The 16,694-nt window shown below is 43.2% G+C and overlaps 1 protein-coding gene and 1 non-coding gene across 2 annotated transcripts; one reads left to right on the top strand and one right to left on the bottom strand.

The window, feature by feature from the left end:
- The first annotated feature begins 1,716 nt into the window (after nt 1–1,716).
- On the top strand, nt 1,717–11,861 carry LOC143166693 (putative short-chain dehydrogenase/reductase family 42E member 2). Its single transcript, XM_076351285.1, has 11 exons — nt 1,717–2,052; nt 2,583–2,678; nt 3,692–3,749; nt 4,382–4,500; nt 5,468–5,543; nt 6,923–7,005; nt 8,251–8,388; nt 9,407–9,472; nt 10,145–10,208; nt 10,917–10,990; nt 11,613–11,861. The coding sequence occupies exons 1-11, from the start codon at nt 1,717–1,719 to the stop codon at nt 11,859–11,861; spliced, it is 1,359 nt and encodes a 452-aa protein (XP_076207400.1).
- A 1,604-nt stretch (nt 11,862–13,465) lies between these two features.
- On the bottom strand, nt 13,466–13,547 carry TRNAL-UAG (transfer RNA leucine (anticodon UAG)). Its single transcript has one exon. It is a non-coding gene; the product is annotated as a tRNA-Leu (tRNA).
- Between the last annotated feature and the right edge of the window lie 3,147 nt (nt 13,548–16,694).

Raw genomic sequence — 16,694 nt, 5'->3', positions numbered from 1 at the left:
ACCCCAGGGGGGCTGCGGCAGCCTGTGAGTGCAGCGGGATGCCAGAGATACTGCGGGATGAGCGGCACCGGGAGGTGCTGCGGGACCCCGAGGCGCCCGGTGCGGCCCACGTGCGGGGCCACCCGGCCCTGCTCCGCCCGCCCGGCGCCGCGGGCGGCAGGGGCCCGCCGGCCGGGGACCCGCCGGGGCCACGCGGCCTCCCGCGCGCCGCGTCCGCACCTCGCGGCGGCGGGGGATGGCGGCGGTGCCGGGGCGGGCGGGGGGCGGCGGAGGTGAGCGCCCGGCCGGGACCACGTCTCCGGCGGTGCGGCGGGGAGCCGCTCCCCGCGCCTCGGCCCGGCCGGACCCCGCGGCCCGCAGACACCCGCCGAGCGGCGCCCAACGGCCCCAGCCCCAGCGGGGCGGGGGGAGGAGGCACAAGCCCCAACGGCCGCTCCCCGCTGGGCGACCCGGGCCGGGCCGTGGCGGCCGCGCCGGCGGCGAGGAGCCCCGAGGCCGCTGGCCGGAGCACGCGTTTCCTCGGCGCCCGGCCCCGCGTTCCCCTGGCAGCGTGCCTTCCCCCGCAAACGTGGGAGTGCGGGGCAGAGCTCGGGTGACTTTTAATCTTTCATTGCGGCACGGTGAAGGGACGTGGTGACTACGGAAATGGGTGGCTACAGCCTCCAAAATGCCTTGTCTGACTGCGGTGAACCCTTGACCGTTGTTGTATGGATGGGAAAACCTCCACGTTTAAGAAATAAATGATTCACTATTACTTTTTTCTTAATATAGTCACTGACCCTTTCTGTCACATAGCAATTGTTTTATTCTAGTTCCCCTGGAAAGTGAGGGTTTGATAGCCTTGTTCTCTGATCCACCTAAAGATAAAAAGTATCAGGCATTCCTCTTTCCGTGTGAAGTCCTCACATACTTCAACTCCATCGCTGCCAATGGTAAAAACACTCCTAATTTACAGTCAGCTGCCGCTACTTAGAAAGGAGTTGAAAAGTCATTTTTCTCAGAGGTCTGTCCTTGTGATAAACCAGGGACGAGTGAAAGAGGCATTAAAGATTTCTTTTGCTCTAGGGGACGTGTTGTTCTGCTGCTGTTCTGCTTGGCGCTGCTTGCTTGTTGTTTAAACACAGAAACTTAAATGCAATTTGTTTATCTTTAGTGTTTTCCTGACAGTTCAAGATTCCCAATTCGGGTATGGCCCTGCATCACAAGTGACCCCTAAAGGCCATCTTTGAGCTTGTGATGCAGGCCAGAACGAATTGAACTAAGATGAGGAGATGCATTTCACGTAGGCAGCAATTTCTCTTCTGCTTAATAAAAAATTATGGTCTGTACCATTATTCTAATTCCAACCCACTTGTGGAAAACGTCTGAATTCATGTTCTCTGCATTAGGGATTTTTTTTTTTTTTTTTTAGTTTTTCTTTTATTATTCTGGATACCATTTGGAAATAAATATTTAGTCCAAAACATGCAACCCTTGTTACATGTTTTCAGGATGCTGTCTTTACTATAGTATACAGACATTTTAAATGTTTGTAAAATGTGAAAATTACGATTAAACAAACTCTTAAACAATCTAAGCAGAAAATTTAAATGGGTCTTTTAAAAGAAATCTTTGAAATCTTGAAATTTTGTAGCTAGTGTTTTGCTTTTGTCTTTCTCTCTCTTAAACAGGTTGCATTCAAGTAAAATTTTGCTGGTGTGACTAGAGCTTGTTAACATGAAACTCCCTGGAATCGTCTGCATCCAGGAGCGCTATGGAGCAATTTTCAACATGGAGAAGAAATTGTTACGTGTGTCTGGTAATAGAAGACAGCACTTCACTGACAGAAAACTTGTACCATGTGGGGTAGCAACACCCTGGCGCCAAACCCCTAAAGTGAACGGAACTGCTGGAGCACTGAATGAAAAAAGTATGAGAGCAGTGGTGACAGGAGGCGGAGGCTATTTTGGCTACAAGCTGGGATGTGCTCTTGCCAACGCAGGAGCTTCCGTTGTTCTGTATGACATACACAAGCCTATCTGGGAAATTCCCAAAGGAGTAGTGTGTATCCAGGTATGATAAATTGTATTTTCACAACTGTCAGAGTTGGTTCATTTGCCTTTTCCATAATGTCTTACTAGTTTTCACAGAAGCCAAATACCTAATTGCAAGTTACTGCACATTTCAATAACCGTTTCAACTGTGTGAATATCCCACACGATTTTGTCAACTGATTTTAGTATGTCTGAAATAAGGAAAGCAACGAAACCTGTAACGTGTAGCACAGAGTACCCGCTTCACCTCCTGACTCTGAAGTGCTCCTCAGGACCCAGCCGCTGCCCTCATCTGTGCCATAGTGTATCACCTGTAGAATGAACATAGGGGTATTATGAGGCTTAACGAATGTTTTTAAAGTCCTTTGAGTTCTGTGGAAGCAAGTATGATTATCTGCAAGTACTGAAAACGGGCCTAGTTTCAGTCCCAGGACGTACAGTAAGTACAATTTTATATATATGCATTCCCTCTGTGCTAACTCTCTATATGACAAATGCTAACCTGCAGCTTTGCTTTCAAGTCCAAATATCTTTTCTTATGTATTACAGGCAGATGTCAGGGATTATGATGCCATATTTGCAGCCTGTGAAGGGGCTGACTGTGTGTTTCATGTAGCTTCATATGGAATGTCAGGAAGAGAGCAAGTGAGTCCAAATAGTTTTGTATTTTTCTGTGTGACCACCCACACTGAGCATGAGAGACTTGATGCTGTAACACCACATTAGATTTTCGCTCTTCAGATTATCCTGAGAGCCTGAATCCACGTCCATGCTGTTTTGGTAAATTGCTCTGTGCAAACTGGTGTGCTAGCTGCAAGCAGTCTGCTTACTGTACCGTTTTCCTACTTGTGAAATGATTTCCTCACCATTAGAGGCTCTACCAGCCGCCTGGGAGGGCTTTTGAGTTGGAAATGGCATTGAAGAGTTCTGAAATAGTGCAAGGACAAAAGGAAAGACAAAGGAGGCAGGTTCCCTCCAAAACCCTGATCCTTCCCTAAACCTTCCACGTGGAACTCCTAGCTGCAAGGTCACTGGGAGGAACAAAACCGGAACTGAATTATAAATTATGTTATATAACTAGATTATCACAATGGCTTCATTTCAAGTCTTAATTGTTCGCCATTGGGTAAAAAGCTGTAAGGGTGTACTTGATGTAGGACTCTGAGCCACAATTTTTATGATTAAAGTTACAAACACACCCACCCTTTTTTACCTTGTTACTGAAGTTCCTTTTGTTAAATTACCTTAGCTGGATAGAATGGCTCATCCAAAGATACTTGCAATTGAGCAATGCATACTTGGAATTGCTCTGGGTAGAGGCAACTGGTCACTGAAGTGCTACTGAAACATGGATATTTAACATACTGCTGCACGACGTCTAGTAACTGGAAATGTATATTTAGAAGCACCGCGATTCTCTTCGCTTCAAGCAGGCTAGTCTGTAAGAATACAAGAAAAATACAGGCGTAGTTTAAAAATAATGATTTGACTTCTTGAAGTCTGAAACAGCAGTCTAAATGATCTTTTTTATAATCAAAGCACTAAACTCATTACCTTTATTTGGGGACATTTATAACATCCCCCTATTGAATTTAAAATGTTTTATTATTATTATATTATTTATTTATTATTAATGCACAATTTCTTTATTTTCCTAGTTGCACAGAGAAGAGATTGAAACTGTAAACATTCATGGAACAAGATTCATCATTGATGGTATGTATCTAACCTTGCCATTGGGTGTTGGTATAGCATATCAAAATATTATACCACTTGGAAAAAGCCAGTTGGCTTTTTTGGCACACACTATTTTTTACCAAATACTTTACATTTTTGGCAGAAGATGAGGAAACATGTCACTGGGGTTTTTTTAAGCTCAATTCTGCTATGGGGTGTGATACAAGAGCCAGCACTGTAGTTCAACTACTTCAGCTTTTCGTAACGGCGTTTGACCTGATGTCAGCATCCGTACCCATGTAAGGAGTTAACTACTTCCATGTGTGTTTTGTAGCAGTAAACCTCGTTGCTATCTAATAGCTTGCGCACAGGTAGCGGGCAGCCCTTGAAGCCGATGGACTTCTGCCACCTGCTTGGCTGGAGCTGAAGCCCATCGCAGCCCTGCCAGAGGCACAGTGTTAGTTTACAGCATCCGGATTAGGATGTGCCAGATTATAAAGCACACTGATGCCTTCCCTTTAAATGTGCTTTGCATTTTAAATCGCCCAATCATAAAATGGAAGAATTTGCTCTTTTAAGATTTGACAGTTTCTCAGAAAAAGGTCATACAAACTTTTTTCCCATATTGTTTCAGTTTCCACTCAACTAATTTACTTTATACGTTGCCGCAGCCTGCAAACAAAGGAACATCGCTAGATTGGTATACACCAGTACAGTAAATGTGGTGTTTGGAGGGCTTCCTATTGAAGACGGTGACGAGGACACTGTGCCATATTTTCCAATTGAAAAGGTATTTTGGTCGTATTATATTTTCAAATTTCCTCTTTGTTTACTTTTGTGTTTCTGAAAAAGCCTGGAATTTTCATGACCATGTTTTGCCTGATGCCAGAACCCAGGTACAAGAAAGAAGAAAGAAAACTCTTTACACTCTTTGGAGATGCTATTCACAACCTTGACACATCAGTTTTATGTACACTGCAGTATGTATTTCTTTGTTTCCTATCAAGGCCTTCATTTTGGAAAATAACCCACACAGTGTCCCATTAACATTAATGAAATTCCACCTGGACATAGGGATTGTGTTATTCGGCTTGGTGCCTCTTTAGCCATTTATTATTTATGTGGTTTTTTTGTTTCTCCCTTATTGAAGATGACATATATTCAACGTAGAGCTGATATGGAAAAGCAGCCTATTTTTATATGGTTTTATTGCATTTAATTAAAGAGGAGAAAGTAATTCTGGGTGCTTTGCATACACAGTTGGTTTTTCTGTCCCTCCTCCCTCCATCAAGTACTTCACAGTCTTTCAAGAAGTAGAGATGGGTAGAGAAAATATTGAGTAATATTTTGAATAATATATCAAATAATATTTTCTGTGGGACAGTGCCACAAGAAAGTGAACAGGATAATTCAGACCAATTGGAATGTCTTCAAAACTTGGCTTTTGATTTTTCCGTTACCTGAAAAAGAAATCCAGATTACAACATAGTGATCAATTACATTCTTGGCAGCATTCAAAGCATACATATATTTATTGCTTCTCACATGTGCTGAAATTAATTAACTGGGTTTGCATAAACAAAAATGCTTGCTTACCTTAGCAATATGCATGTGTTTTATCCCAAACTAATACCCTACAGCTTCAGTATTTTGAGGTATTTGTTGCCATCTGCTAAGTAAAAACTAGTGGAGAAGAGATGCCCCTCTGCTCTGTCATTTCACGAATAGATAAAAACATATTTGCTTTTTCTCTGTAGCATGTTGATCATTATTCCAGAACCAAATCAATTGCAGAACAAATGGTACTAGCAGCTAATGGAACTCCACTAGCAGGTACTTTTGTGTTAGCATGAATTCATGGTGGAATTTACTCTTCCTCCTCTTCTTCTTGTTCCTCACTAACATCCTGTATCCTGAATCAATCCTGGACGAGATTGTCCAGTAATTATGAAATCAAGTTATCTACCCCCTCTCACACACTAAACGATTTTCACTTAAAAATCACTTTCAATTGTTTTTAAGTTCCTACAGTGTCCGTAAAAGGTTTTAGCATGGTAGCAATGAGTTCAGTATGTTAATTGAAAAGACGAAGACAGCTATAAATTAAACAAAAACAAGTGTTTAATGTCACTGTATTATGCAACATAAGTAAAACATGAATGCTGATTAAATTGTTACCCCCCCCCCCCTCGAGTTCTATATTAAAATCTGAAGAAGCCACCTGATACTACAGCCTGGAATTATTTAATAGCGCTTCCCAAAGTTTTCCACGTTGAGGAAGCCAGTTATACACTTGAATACTTAAGGTCACCAGTGAGATACTGTAACTGCCAGTCAAAACAAGTTAATGTGAAGTGCAACATGATTCTATGTGACCAAGTGATACTAAGCTAAATTTAGCTCTGGACAACTTACAGAAAAGAATGTCTTCACTTGATACTTGCAGAGGCCTATAAAGAGATAGAAAGTCATTGATGGGCATTCCATTCCAATAGAATTAGTTTAAAAAATACAGGGTTTTTTTCCTTATTTCCTCTTTTCTCAGCAACTCTTCACACCAAAGACCCTCTTCATTTTAGGAGCAATACACAGTTCTGCATTTCTCAGTGAAGCTAGAATGTCATTGTTCCAAACATCCCATTTTGATCCTGTGCCATAGCAGGATTGAGTATTTTGCATGTTTTCAAGTACTATTAAGAACAGTTATTAGCAGATGATGAACCAGCCAACTGATATACTTGGGAAGCGATTGGATTTTTATGACGGTCCTTACTTTCTCCCACTGAAGTTATCAAGAGCTTCTGTAGCAGTTCTGTAGCCTCTTTAGTGGGAGCTGGCTGTGCCTACTCTTGAGAACCTTTCAGCTCTATCTTGTACTGCTAGTGAGTCACTGTTTCCCATCAGTAATTCTGTATGAGATTAGTTGGTTTCATTCCACTTTCTTACCAGTAACGTGCTCGCTTCAGCAAACTCATCACCAGTTGGCACATTCATTCACTGCTTTGGCACAGAGACAAAGGACTGGTTAGAAAGAGGTTTTGAAATATCTGGTAATTTTCTAGGAATCTGACTATGCTGGCAGGACTTCTCTGAATCTTTAGTGAAGTTAGTTTATTTCAGAATAAGTTCTGCTACCACAGTCTTTCGTTCATACAAAGATATAACGTAGTCATGCGAAAGTCACTGAGGAATGGTCTTACCAATTCTTCTAGGAGGTGGAATACTCTATACGTGTGTTCTTCGCCCACCAGGAATCTATGGACCAGAAGAGCAAAGACACTTGCCAAGGCTAGCAGTATGTATTGTAATTTTTTAATCAGCAGAATTTTCTATGATATACAACAGCATAATTTATTTGTGTTATAAATTGACTGACCTTCTTATTGGGCAGCAAGTCAACAATTCAATTGTCTGTTGAGGATATTATAACTTTTGTTAACAGGCACTGTATTATATCTGTAAAGAATGTGTAGTACATTAAAAAAGCCTTTTTTTGAAATACAAACACATGTAAGTCCAGCTTTATAACTTAATGCTTACTATAATTATAAGATTCAGGCCAATCTATGAGATTTCAAATGTCTGTTTGCATGCAACTTACACCAAATAGTTTAAAATATTAATGAAAAGAGATACGGCAAAATATCTTATTTCCAGTCTCAACTCTTAACAGCTTTCACTATCCAATGAAACAAGGTAAGGAGTTGGAAGCACCTTCTGGTACAATAGGTTACTGAAGGGCAAACAGCTGAGGTGCTCATGTTTTTTCACTTGCTGTCTTTTAAACTGTAGGACTAGTACAGTATTTAGAATATGATCCCTGTAGAATTGTATGAGTCAGTTACTTTAAAAGCATCAGCACAATATAAAGTTACGCACAGCTTTGAGGAAAGAATACATTCAAGCTTACCACATAATAAATATTTCTGGTTTGTGGCTGAGGTAGGGAATTATACTGAAGTCAGCCAAAATACACTTTATCATCTTCTAAATAAAATAACTTTTAAGACTGGCAAATGTCATTTCAGTTAAATCTGAGTTGTTTTCTTTAGCCTCCAATAAAAATATAGTCTTTTTAAATTTTTATTTAAGATTTTAAGCTTATTTATTATGAGCCCATTTTAAGGCATTGTGCAACTGTCACATCTTGCAGTTTCTAAAATGTACCTGTTAAATGAAAAATGTGACACCTAGCATTACTTTCCATTTTTTCCCAGCCAAACCTATTTGTTAAATTTGATCCAAATTTGTGAATACTTGTGATCCATTCAGTATCTTACCTTTCCACACAATATTTTAATTATCCTTAGAATAGACTTGTATTTTTGTAAATTCAGGATGTATTGTGTTCAATACGTTCTTTGATCCTTCCTCAAGAGCAGTATTTCTAGAGCTCTCTGCACTCCTCTTGATTCTTTTTAATTGATTCATGTATTTTTTTTAAGTAGAGACAAAGCTACATTTAGCTGGACAAGAAAGCGCACTGTACCTCATTTTAAAACCCATTTTGCTTTGGTTGCATGTTTGTTTATGTCTATAGAAGAATATTGAGAGAGGGCTACTTAGCTTCAAGTTTGGGGATCCTTCTGCTAAAATGAACTGGGTGCACGCAGAGAACCTTGTACAAGCTCAAATTCTAGCTGCTGAAGCTCTTACCCCTGAAAAGAACTACATAGCTGTAAGTAAACAATAAAACCACCACAGTTTTCATTTGACAGTGGATCCTGCCACTGTATCCTGTACTATAGTAACTACTGTAGTAGCAGTAATTAATGTATGTGTTATGGTCCTTTAGCTTATGTTGTTGTCTCTGTATTTAGTTGACAAATGTGCTATGAACAGTGTGGGAACTGGCAGCATTGGCTGTGCAGTGTGTTAAGAGTTGGAATATTCAGTTCTGTAAGAATATCTCCATCTTTGCATTTTTGTAACATAATATTTGCCATTTCTGGAAGGTGAGCAAAGGACGTTTGCTGTGTCGGAAATGAAACTTCAAGTTCAGGCAGATTTACCCCCTGTTGCCCTGTATATAGATCCAGCCCTAATGTTCTGAACTGTGATAATCAGTTCTTCCCATACCATATGCAAATAAAAGCACATTTTTGGGGGGTTCATTGATTTCAAAAATAGTTGCAACTGTTTTCCTCCTTGTAAACACAGTTTTTTATTTGACCTACAAGCACTACCCTTAAAGTATATGAGAAAGATTTTCAAAGCAGATTAAACTACTTTTTCTAAAACCCTGAAAGCAAAGGGAAAGAGGTAACTTACGCCTTGGTTACACAGATGGAGTCTTATGGATTTCAATGAGTCTTAGCTAGACTGAGAGCAGAACGTGTCCCACCACTTGGTGAATATGTGTTACCAGCACAAGTTAGATATGGCACCACTTTCAGTGCGTTTGGTAATCTCTGCATAGTCAGTATAGCCCTTCTGTGTAGGCACATCTGTAATAAATAAATTATACCAAGGCATGTTAATCACATAAACCACTTGTCCACCAATTTCATTGCACACATTAGTGTAACTGACTGAAACACGTGTAGATAGTTTGTTGGCTTGTATGTACATCCATGCATATTTTATATTGCTGTATTATTTTTAAACTATTCATAAGGAATGAGACAAAGAAAAAGAAGTCAATATATATGCAGTATTATTTTTACTAACTTGTCTCTTCTCTACCTCTTTAACAGAGTGGCCAGGTGTATTTCATTAATGATGGTGAAAAATCCAACCTTTTTGAATGGTTAACTCCGCTTGTACGTACAATACATACTTTATCTCCAAACACGTTAACTTCTTTGACTGTACCCAGCTCCAGCTTTTGTGTGCATGTTACATTTGGTATGTTTGCTTTGGGTGTGAGAGCGCTGTTTGTTCTGAACGTGGGTTTAATTCCTGCTTGAAGTTCAGTGTGATTAACGCTGTAACAAAGCCTACCTAAAATACTACATTAAAGCAACTGTCTTCACTGAGACCAAAGGACCAGCTAAACCAGTATCCTCTTTTGAGCTGCCATTATCTTCATTTCTTGGGCACACATCTGTTAAAGGTGGCTATTTTGGGTGGACAAAAAACAGAAATGCTAATTATTAATCTGTAATATACATTATTTTCAAAAGATCACTTTATTGTTAATGATGGGCTTGAAAATAAATATGTCATAATGTTAAATTAGGTGTCAGCACACCATGACACTTTGATCAATTATTATAAACTTTTTTTTTCCTTTTTTTAAGACCGCCACTTGAAAATTACATAGTGTCTGTATGTGACATTTAACTGGAATCCCCCGAAAAATGAAAACTCTAACAGCAATGATGAATTTTTCTGTTTCATCAGTAAATATTTCCACAAATACCTTCTGTATTGAAACTTTAAAACTTGTTTGAGGTTTCTGTTTTTTTCACTGTTTTTTAAATTTCTTTCAGTTTCAAAGATTAGGTTGCAGTAAACCATGGATACGTATTCCTACTTCCTTAGTTTATGCATCAGGTAAATATATTTTATCAACATCTCTCTTTCCTGTCCACTCTACCCTCATTCCTAATTGTAATATAATGTTTTCGGGTTTTTTAATTTGCCTACAATTTTCAGTTTCATGTATAAAAATAATATGCTGTGGGCTCATCTAGTGTGCAGCAGTTAGGGGTGAAGTTCAGCTCTATGCAGCATGTTGAAACCAGAATGATCTGTTAAGTCCCACAAAACCAGGTTTTATGTAGGACTTAACAGATGTATAACTTTGTGGAGCTAAGGGTATAAATATAGAAAGTTAAACGTAAAAATCCATGACTTCATGAAATACGCTGAAGAGTATCTGCTTTGCTGGATGGGTAAATTTCTTGTTCTCCTGTATCCCATGCTCTCTCCAGAATCAAACCCCATGTGCAGCTAAGACAGAAACCCACTTTGAGTATTTTATTGTTACATTTTTTATGAAGTCTCATGATCTTTTCACTAGACCTGTCACCAACCCTCCAAACCCTTTTCACACAAGTGCCCTAATTCAAGCTGACTGACGTATTAAGATTAAATGCAACCCCGTGTGAGCAGGTAGTCCTGTTGATGTTAGTAATAGTGCCCTGAGCTCTTAGGCACGTGATTATCCTTCACTATCATATACAGTGCAAGATACGCCAAAATCATAATGGCATAGCAATTTACTATTCTTACCTCAAGTAGAAATCTTTTGTTATGCAGCCATGATAATGGAATACCTTCATCTGATGCTGAAGCCATTTGTTGAACTGTCCCCACTGCTGACCAGAAATGAGGTAAAGTCTTTGTTTATAAACCCCCCTTAATTCTCACAGGATGCTTACATACATGTTAATACTGAGGTACAATTTAAGATTAAGTCAGTAGAAAGTAAAATCCACACAGTACTACTTCAGCCTCCGGTTTCCAGGGCAAATGTGTGTGTCATACATTTTAGGCAATATATTATGCTCATTACCATATGGTCTTTGTAAAGATAAGAGCTTATGCTTGCAATCTGGGAGAGGCTGCTTCAGCTCCTTCCTTCCAAGGCCCAGTATCCTGTATGGCTTTGGCTGGTCAGTTGGGCCCTAATTTCTGAAGATATTTAGGCACCTAAGCGATGGCTTTTACCTGCCTCCTTAGGTACATAAACAAGAGTGCAGAACATTTTTTATGGACGTTTTCAAGACTAGAAGATTCTGCTTTGCAGGTTTTACTCCTCTTTGGGCTTTCAAGATTCTCCTTTTGAGTGAACAATTTTAAAAATAATGTGACCTGTCAATAGGACATTGATACAATGTTGTGGGGTTTTTTTATTTTACATTTCCTTTAACTGTGTCTTTGCTACCATTTACAGACTTTGTTCCGATTTCCTATGTATTCATATCTTTGTATGTTGACTCTTTTGCCCTATAGGTACAGAACATTTCTATAACTCATACATTTCGAATAGACAAGGCACAGAGTCAGCTAGGGTACAGCCCAGAGAAGTTTGCATTTGCTGATTCTGTGGACCATTACATTAAAACCAGACCGGAAGCCCCGAATCATCACATCTTCCTCAAAGTTTTGCTTTCTTTAATTGTTAGTTTTAGTTTGATCTTTCTTTCTTTAAGATTTGATGACCTTTCAGTTTTGCATTTTTTTAAAGAGACACAAGACTGACTTGCATAAACTTCAGGTACTCAGTCACAGTACTCCTACCTGGATCATTCTAATCTCCACAATAGTTACTGGCCCCAATGCAATAAACAGGCAGTTATTTTTAGATTTAAAAACAAAGTCGTAACATATCAGTAGCTGTACTTGAGAAATTAAAATACAGCAAACAATTATGGCCAAATCACTGAAACAGACTGGAGTCAAGATTGTTGCCTCTGTTTATTTCACACCAAAAAAACAACTTTCCAAATTGATTGCTGAAGTAAATGAGAACCTGCAGAAAGAACAAGAGCTACAGCCAGCCTGCAGTGCTTCACCGGTGAAGAAAAATGGCTAAAATAAGAAGGATTGACCACAGCTGCTGCCATGGCTCACTACCTTGGGGAACTGAGGAACAAGCAAAGGGACAGACAGATTACTGTAAATAACATATACCAGCCATACAGAGAGAGTTCACACTGTGTGGGTTTCTTTAGTGAATTAGCTGTATCACTGCATATGAGGGAAAATAAACGTGTACTTGAAACTTTGCTGAAGTCAGTCCTGTGCCTCTGTGCACATTGTTCCAGAACTGCTCCCCGCCCTACCCCTGGGATGCAGAGCCATCTGTGACAGCACCTCACGGCAGTTCGGAGGCCTAGGGGGTACATGCAGGTATGGTTTTTCACGAGTCAAAACTGTGTTTTAGTTAAATTGGAAGTTATTAACTAAGTTACATTAGTTAAGTGCATTTATGTCACAGTAGAGGAGTCTGCCACTATGGGTTGCGCTGATCTTTGTACTGCTTCCTTTACCTCCTGTAGTTATTGAGGACAACAACTAAATAATAAATAATAATAAAGTCTAGTTGCTTATCAGCTGAACTTTAGGTACAACTATGTTTTTGCACCTAATTTCTGAAGTACAGCAGTTGTACTGAGCAAATCCCTGCAGTAGCTGAAGTGAACAACGTGCTTTTTGAATTACTGTTCAGCTAAAATGGGCCTGAACAGGGGGTCTGGAAGGCCCCACTCCCTCCCGTCCGCCACTCACGCTGGCAATTTATCACAGAAATCTTCTTCCCATCTGCATCTTTTCCAGCCTGTAACATGGGGAGGGAACAATCAGGAGCATGATGCGAGCAGAAAGAGCAAGCTTGGGAGACAGTACCAGGGATGAGAGAGATCTAGAGGAATTGGGGGGGGGGGGAATCATAGATGGATTTGAGAATTCTGGAGGTGAGAGCGCCTAGACTTCACCTCAGTTGCCTCAGCCCAGGACAGGCAGCAAAGGCCAGGTGCAGGGCCTGGAGGCTGAGGGTGCAGTAACTCGAACATGGCACGGAAAGGCAGACCTGCCGAAATTAGTATTTCTGATTTTAAGCCAAAAGACACGCAGGGAGGAGAATCCACTTTCCCCAGTACGTACCACCACTTTCTACAATTCCATTTTAACGAGTATGACTGGCAACCCCCAACACCCACCCACCCCGCGCGGCCTGGGGGCGCCGGGCCCGGCCGGGCCAGTGGAGGCCGTACCGTCGCCGGACCGCTCCCGCTCACCTCCAACGCGGCCTCGCTGACCGGGCGGCGAAAAGGAGCCACCGCCGCCGCGGGGACAAAACAGCTTGGCAGCGGTGGGATTCGAACCCACGCCATCGAAATGACTGGAGCCTAAATCCAGCGCCTTAGACCACTCGGCCACGCTACCGCCTGGGTGCTCAGCCGCCCGCCAGGCCTCTTTCAGGGGGGCGGCGCCGCCGCTCTCCCCACCCACCCCCGCACGTTGACCACTTGTGTCTGCGCTACCACAACGCCCTTCGGCGCGGCCGGCCGGCGCTCTCCCTTCCCGGGAAACGCAACTACTGCAGCGGGCACGGCCTCCTCGCTCTCCGGCGGAGGGCTCCACGACCGGGGCTGCCGGGGGCGCCGCCGGGGCCAGTCTCCCGCCCCAGGCCCCGCGGTCTCCCCGCGGCCGGCGCGCGCCCGACAGGTGGCGCCGCTGCCGCGCGCCCGGCGCCGGCTGCACACGTGGCCTGGGCGCCGCCCGCGCTGCCCCGGGCCCACGGCCGCCGCCGGGGGAGGCCGAAGCGCGGCCCCCTCTCCCTCCCCCGGGGCCCGGCCAACTCCCGGGCCTCACCCCCCTCCTCCCTCGGGGCCCCGGCTATCGGGCTGCGCCTCGGGACACTTTGTCCGCGGCAAGCACAGGCCGGCACCTCGGCAAGGCGCTGCCCGGGAGCCTGTTCCCCACAGCAGCAGCAGTGGTGGAGCGCCAGCTAGTCCTCAGGAGGGCTTTGCCCGGCGGCGCGGATCCGTCACCCCAGAGATGTCCTTGCCGTGGCCACGCAGGGACCAGAGCAGCCTTTCAGTGGTGCCTTTGCAGCCGCAAGAGCAGGTCTGCACACACCTCCCTGCCAGGAAAAGGATCTGCCCCTGCCCTGCAAGCAGGAACCCCCCCTGCCTTCTCTCCCAGCTTCTCTCGGGGAGACCGTAGCCTCCCGGCCCACCGCAGCACAAGTGCTGCCTGCAGAGCTGCACACGCCAGAGCTGCCAGCGCGCTGCAGGCTTAGTGGCCTTCCCAGCTAGCTGCTGACTTGGCATCACGGTGTGTCTTCAGCTGAACCATTCCCACACAAAATGGGAGGCCCCTGGCTGCCTTTATCTTGGTGCTGCTCAACATAGAATCATAGAATCATTAAGGTTGGAAAAGACCTCTAAGATCATCGAGTCCAACCGTCAACCCCACACCACCATGCCCACTAAACATGTCCCTAAGCACCTCATCTACTCGTCTTTTAAATACTTCCAGGGATGGTGACTCAATTGCTTCCCTGGGCAGCCTCTTCCAATGTTTAACCACTCTTTCAGTAAAGAAATTTTTCCTCATGTCCAATCTAAACCTCCCCTGGCGCAACTTGAGGCCATTTCCTCTCGTCCTATCGCTTGTTCCTTGGGAGAAGAGACCGACCCCCACCTCACTACAACCTCCTTGCAGGTAGTTGTAGAGAGCGATGAGGTCTCCCCTCAGCCTCCTTTTCTCCAGGCTAAACAACCCCAGCTCCCTCAGCCGCTCCTCATAAGACTTGTTCTCCAGACCCCTCACCAGCCTCGTTGCCCTTCTCTGGACACGCTCCAGCACCTCAACGTCCTTCTTGTAGTGAGGGGCCCAAAACTGAACACAGTATTCGAGGTGCGGCCTCACCAGTGCCGAGTACAGGGGCACGATCACTTCCCTACTCCTGCTGGCCACACTGTTTCTGATACAGGCCAGGATGCCATTGGCCTTCTTGGCCACCTGGGCACACTGCCGGCTCATGTTCAGCCGGCTGTCGACCAGCACCCCCAGGTCCTTTTCCAACAGGCAAAACATGGAGCTGCAGAGGCTGGTACAAAGTGCAGCTGGTGGCCAGGGCTGTCCTTACACAGCTCTTTGTCCTGCCGCATCGGTGCCTCGCTTACCTACTGCTGCTGAGCTCTGGCATGGCGTAAGCAGGTGCTTTTCCTGTCCACCTCAGTGAAGGAGCTGGGTTTGGCAACCAGAGCCAGATTCAAGCTGTCATTAGTGAGTAGAAAGACGAATTCACTTACTCGGGGAGGCCTGCAGGAGGAATTTGTGTAATTACTTTGTGGACAGAGTAAAAACATCAGGATTAAATGCTGTGCAATTAAAACAATAGAGAGATTACGTCTACCATTGCCCTTCTTCCCATATGAAGTCATGCACTGGTGCTCCAGGAAGTTTCATGCATGTGTATTATATGCGCCTGCCATATGGCTGAAGTGAGGTCTATGACCAACTGGATTTACCTTATAAGCAGGGACTGTCATAAGAGTATGTAGGCACAAATTGTTGAGAGAATTAATTTCTTTACAGGCAATTTTTCATCTGGATTTTCAAATGAATGCAGAACAAAATTGCTCTGAAAGTTAGTAGTATCAGGGGTATGCTTTCCTTCTTCCTTTCAAAAACCACAGTTCCCTAGAACATAAATATCTAAACAGAACCTCATTTAACACAAGCATACTGGAACTTTAGAAGCTTCACTGCTCTTGGAAAAATATATATATACATTGCTGAGCATACTAAATGAAAGAGTAACATAATAGACTTGCAGGTCACTAATTTCCTACGTTGCCATTTTAAATTTAAATTTAATTTTTAATATTTTCAAACAAAAAATAAATGTGAATCAAACTCCTTACGTGTTAAGGAGTGATATAATTGGTAACATCTAAATAGAAAACTAAAACTAGAAGATGCAGCATGTCTGGACTAATATCTAATACCTAATTTCAATATACATCTTTAGTATTTCACCAAACACTTCTTCATCATCACTGGTTGTTCTTTTAAGAAAATGTTACAGAGGACAGAAGCCCCAGGCTTAAACCTGAAAATAAGTACACCCTTCCATCAGGGTACCAGAGCTGGCTTATTTAAAAGCATGAGAAATGTGTAGCTTGGGACAGTATAACCTAACTATGTTCCTAATACAGCAGAACACTCTCCATGAGGATATCTAGCATAATACAGCTGTATAGCACTGGGTCCCTTTTAGCCCAAAACAATGCTGTGTATTTACATGAGTTTAAAGCCAGTTACTCTTGTGACTTATTCAGTTGTGCTCATATATTGCACCGGTAACACTATTCCACTGTTATCAGTACCCTGTGATAGCAGATGGTGATTTTTTTAACTATTATCAACACATTTTCATGCAGTGGGAACCGGGCACCTGGCTTCCACCAGGCCTTCAGAATCAATTTGATGAGTCTGCCCTCTTCCCAGGCCCTGCTGTGAGGCGTCCCGATGGCAGCCCTGCTGAGTGCTGCTCTCCCCAGGGTGCTCAGCTGGGTT

The sequence above is a fragment of the Aptenodytes patagonicus genome, chromosome 13 (genome assembly GCF_965638725.1).
Source record: "Aptenodytes patagonicus chromosome 13, bAptPat1.pri.cur, whole genome shotgun sequence".
Lineage (NCBI taxonomy): Eukaryota > Metazoa > Chordata > Aves > Sphenisciformes > Spheniscidae > Aptenodytes > Aptenodytes patagonicus.
The sequence above is the reverse complement of the archived record's forward strand: the minus strand, read 5'-3'. Positions and strand labels throughout refer to the sequence as shown.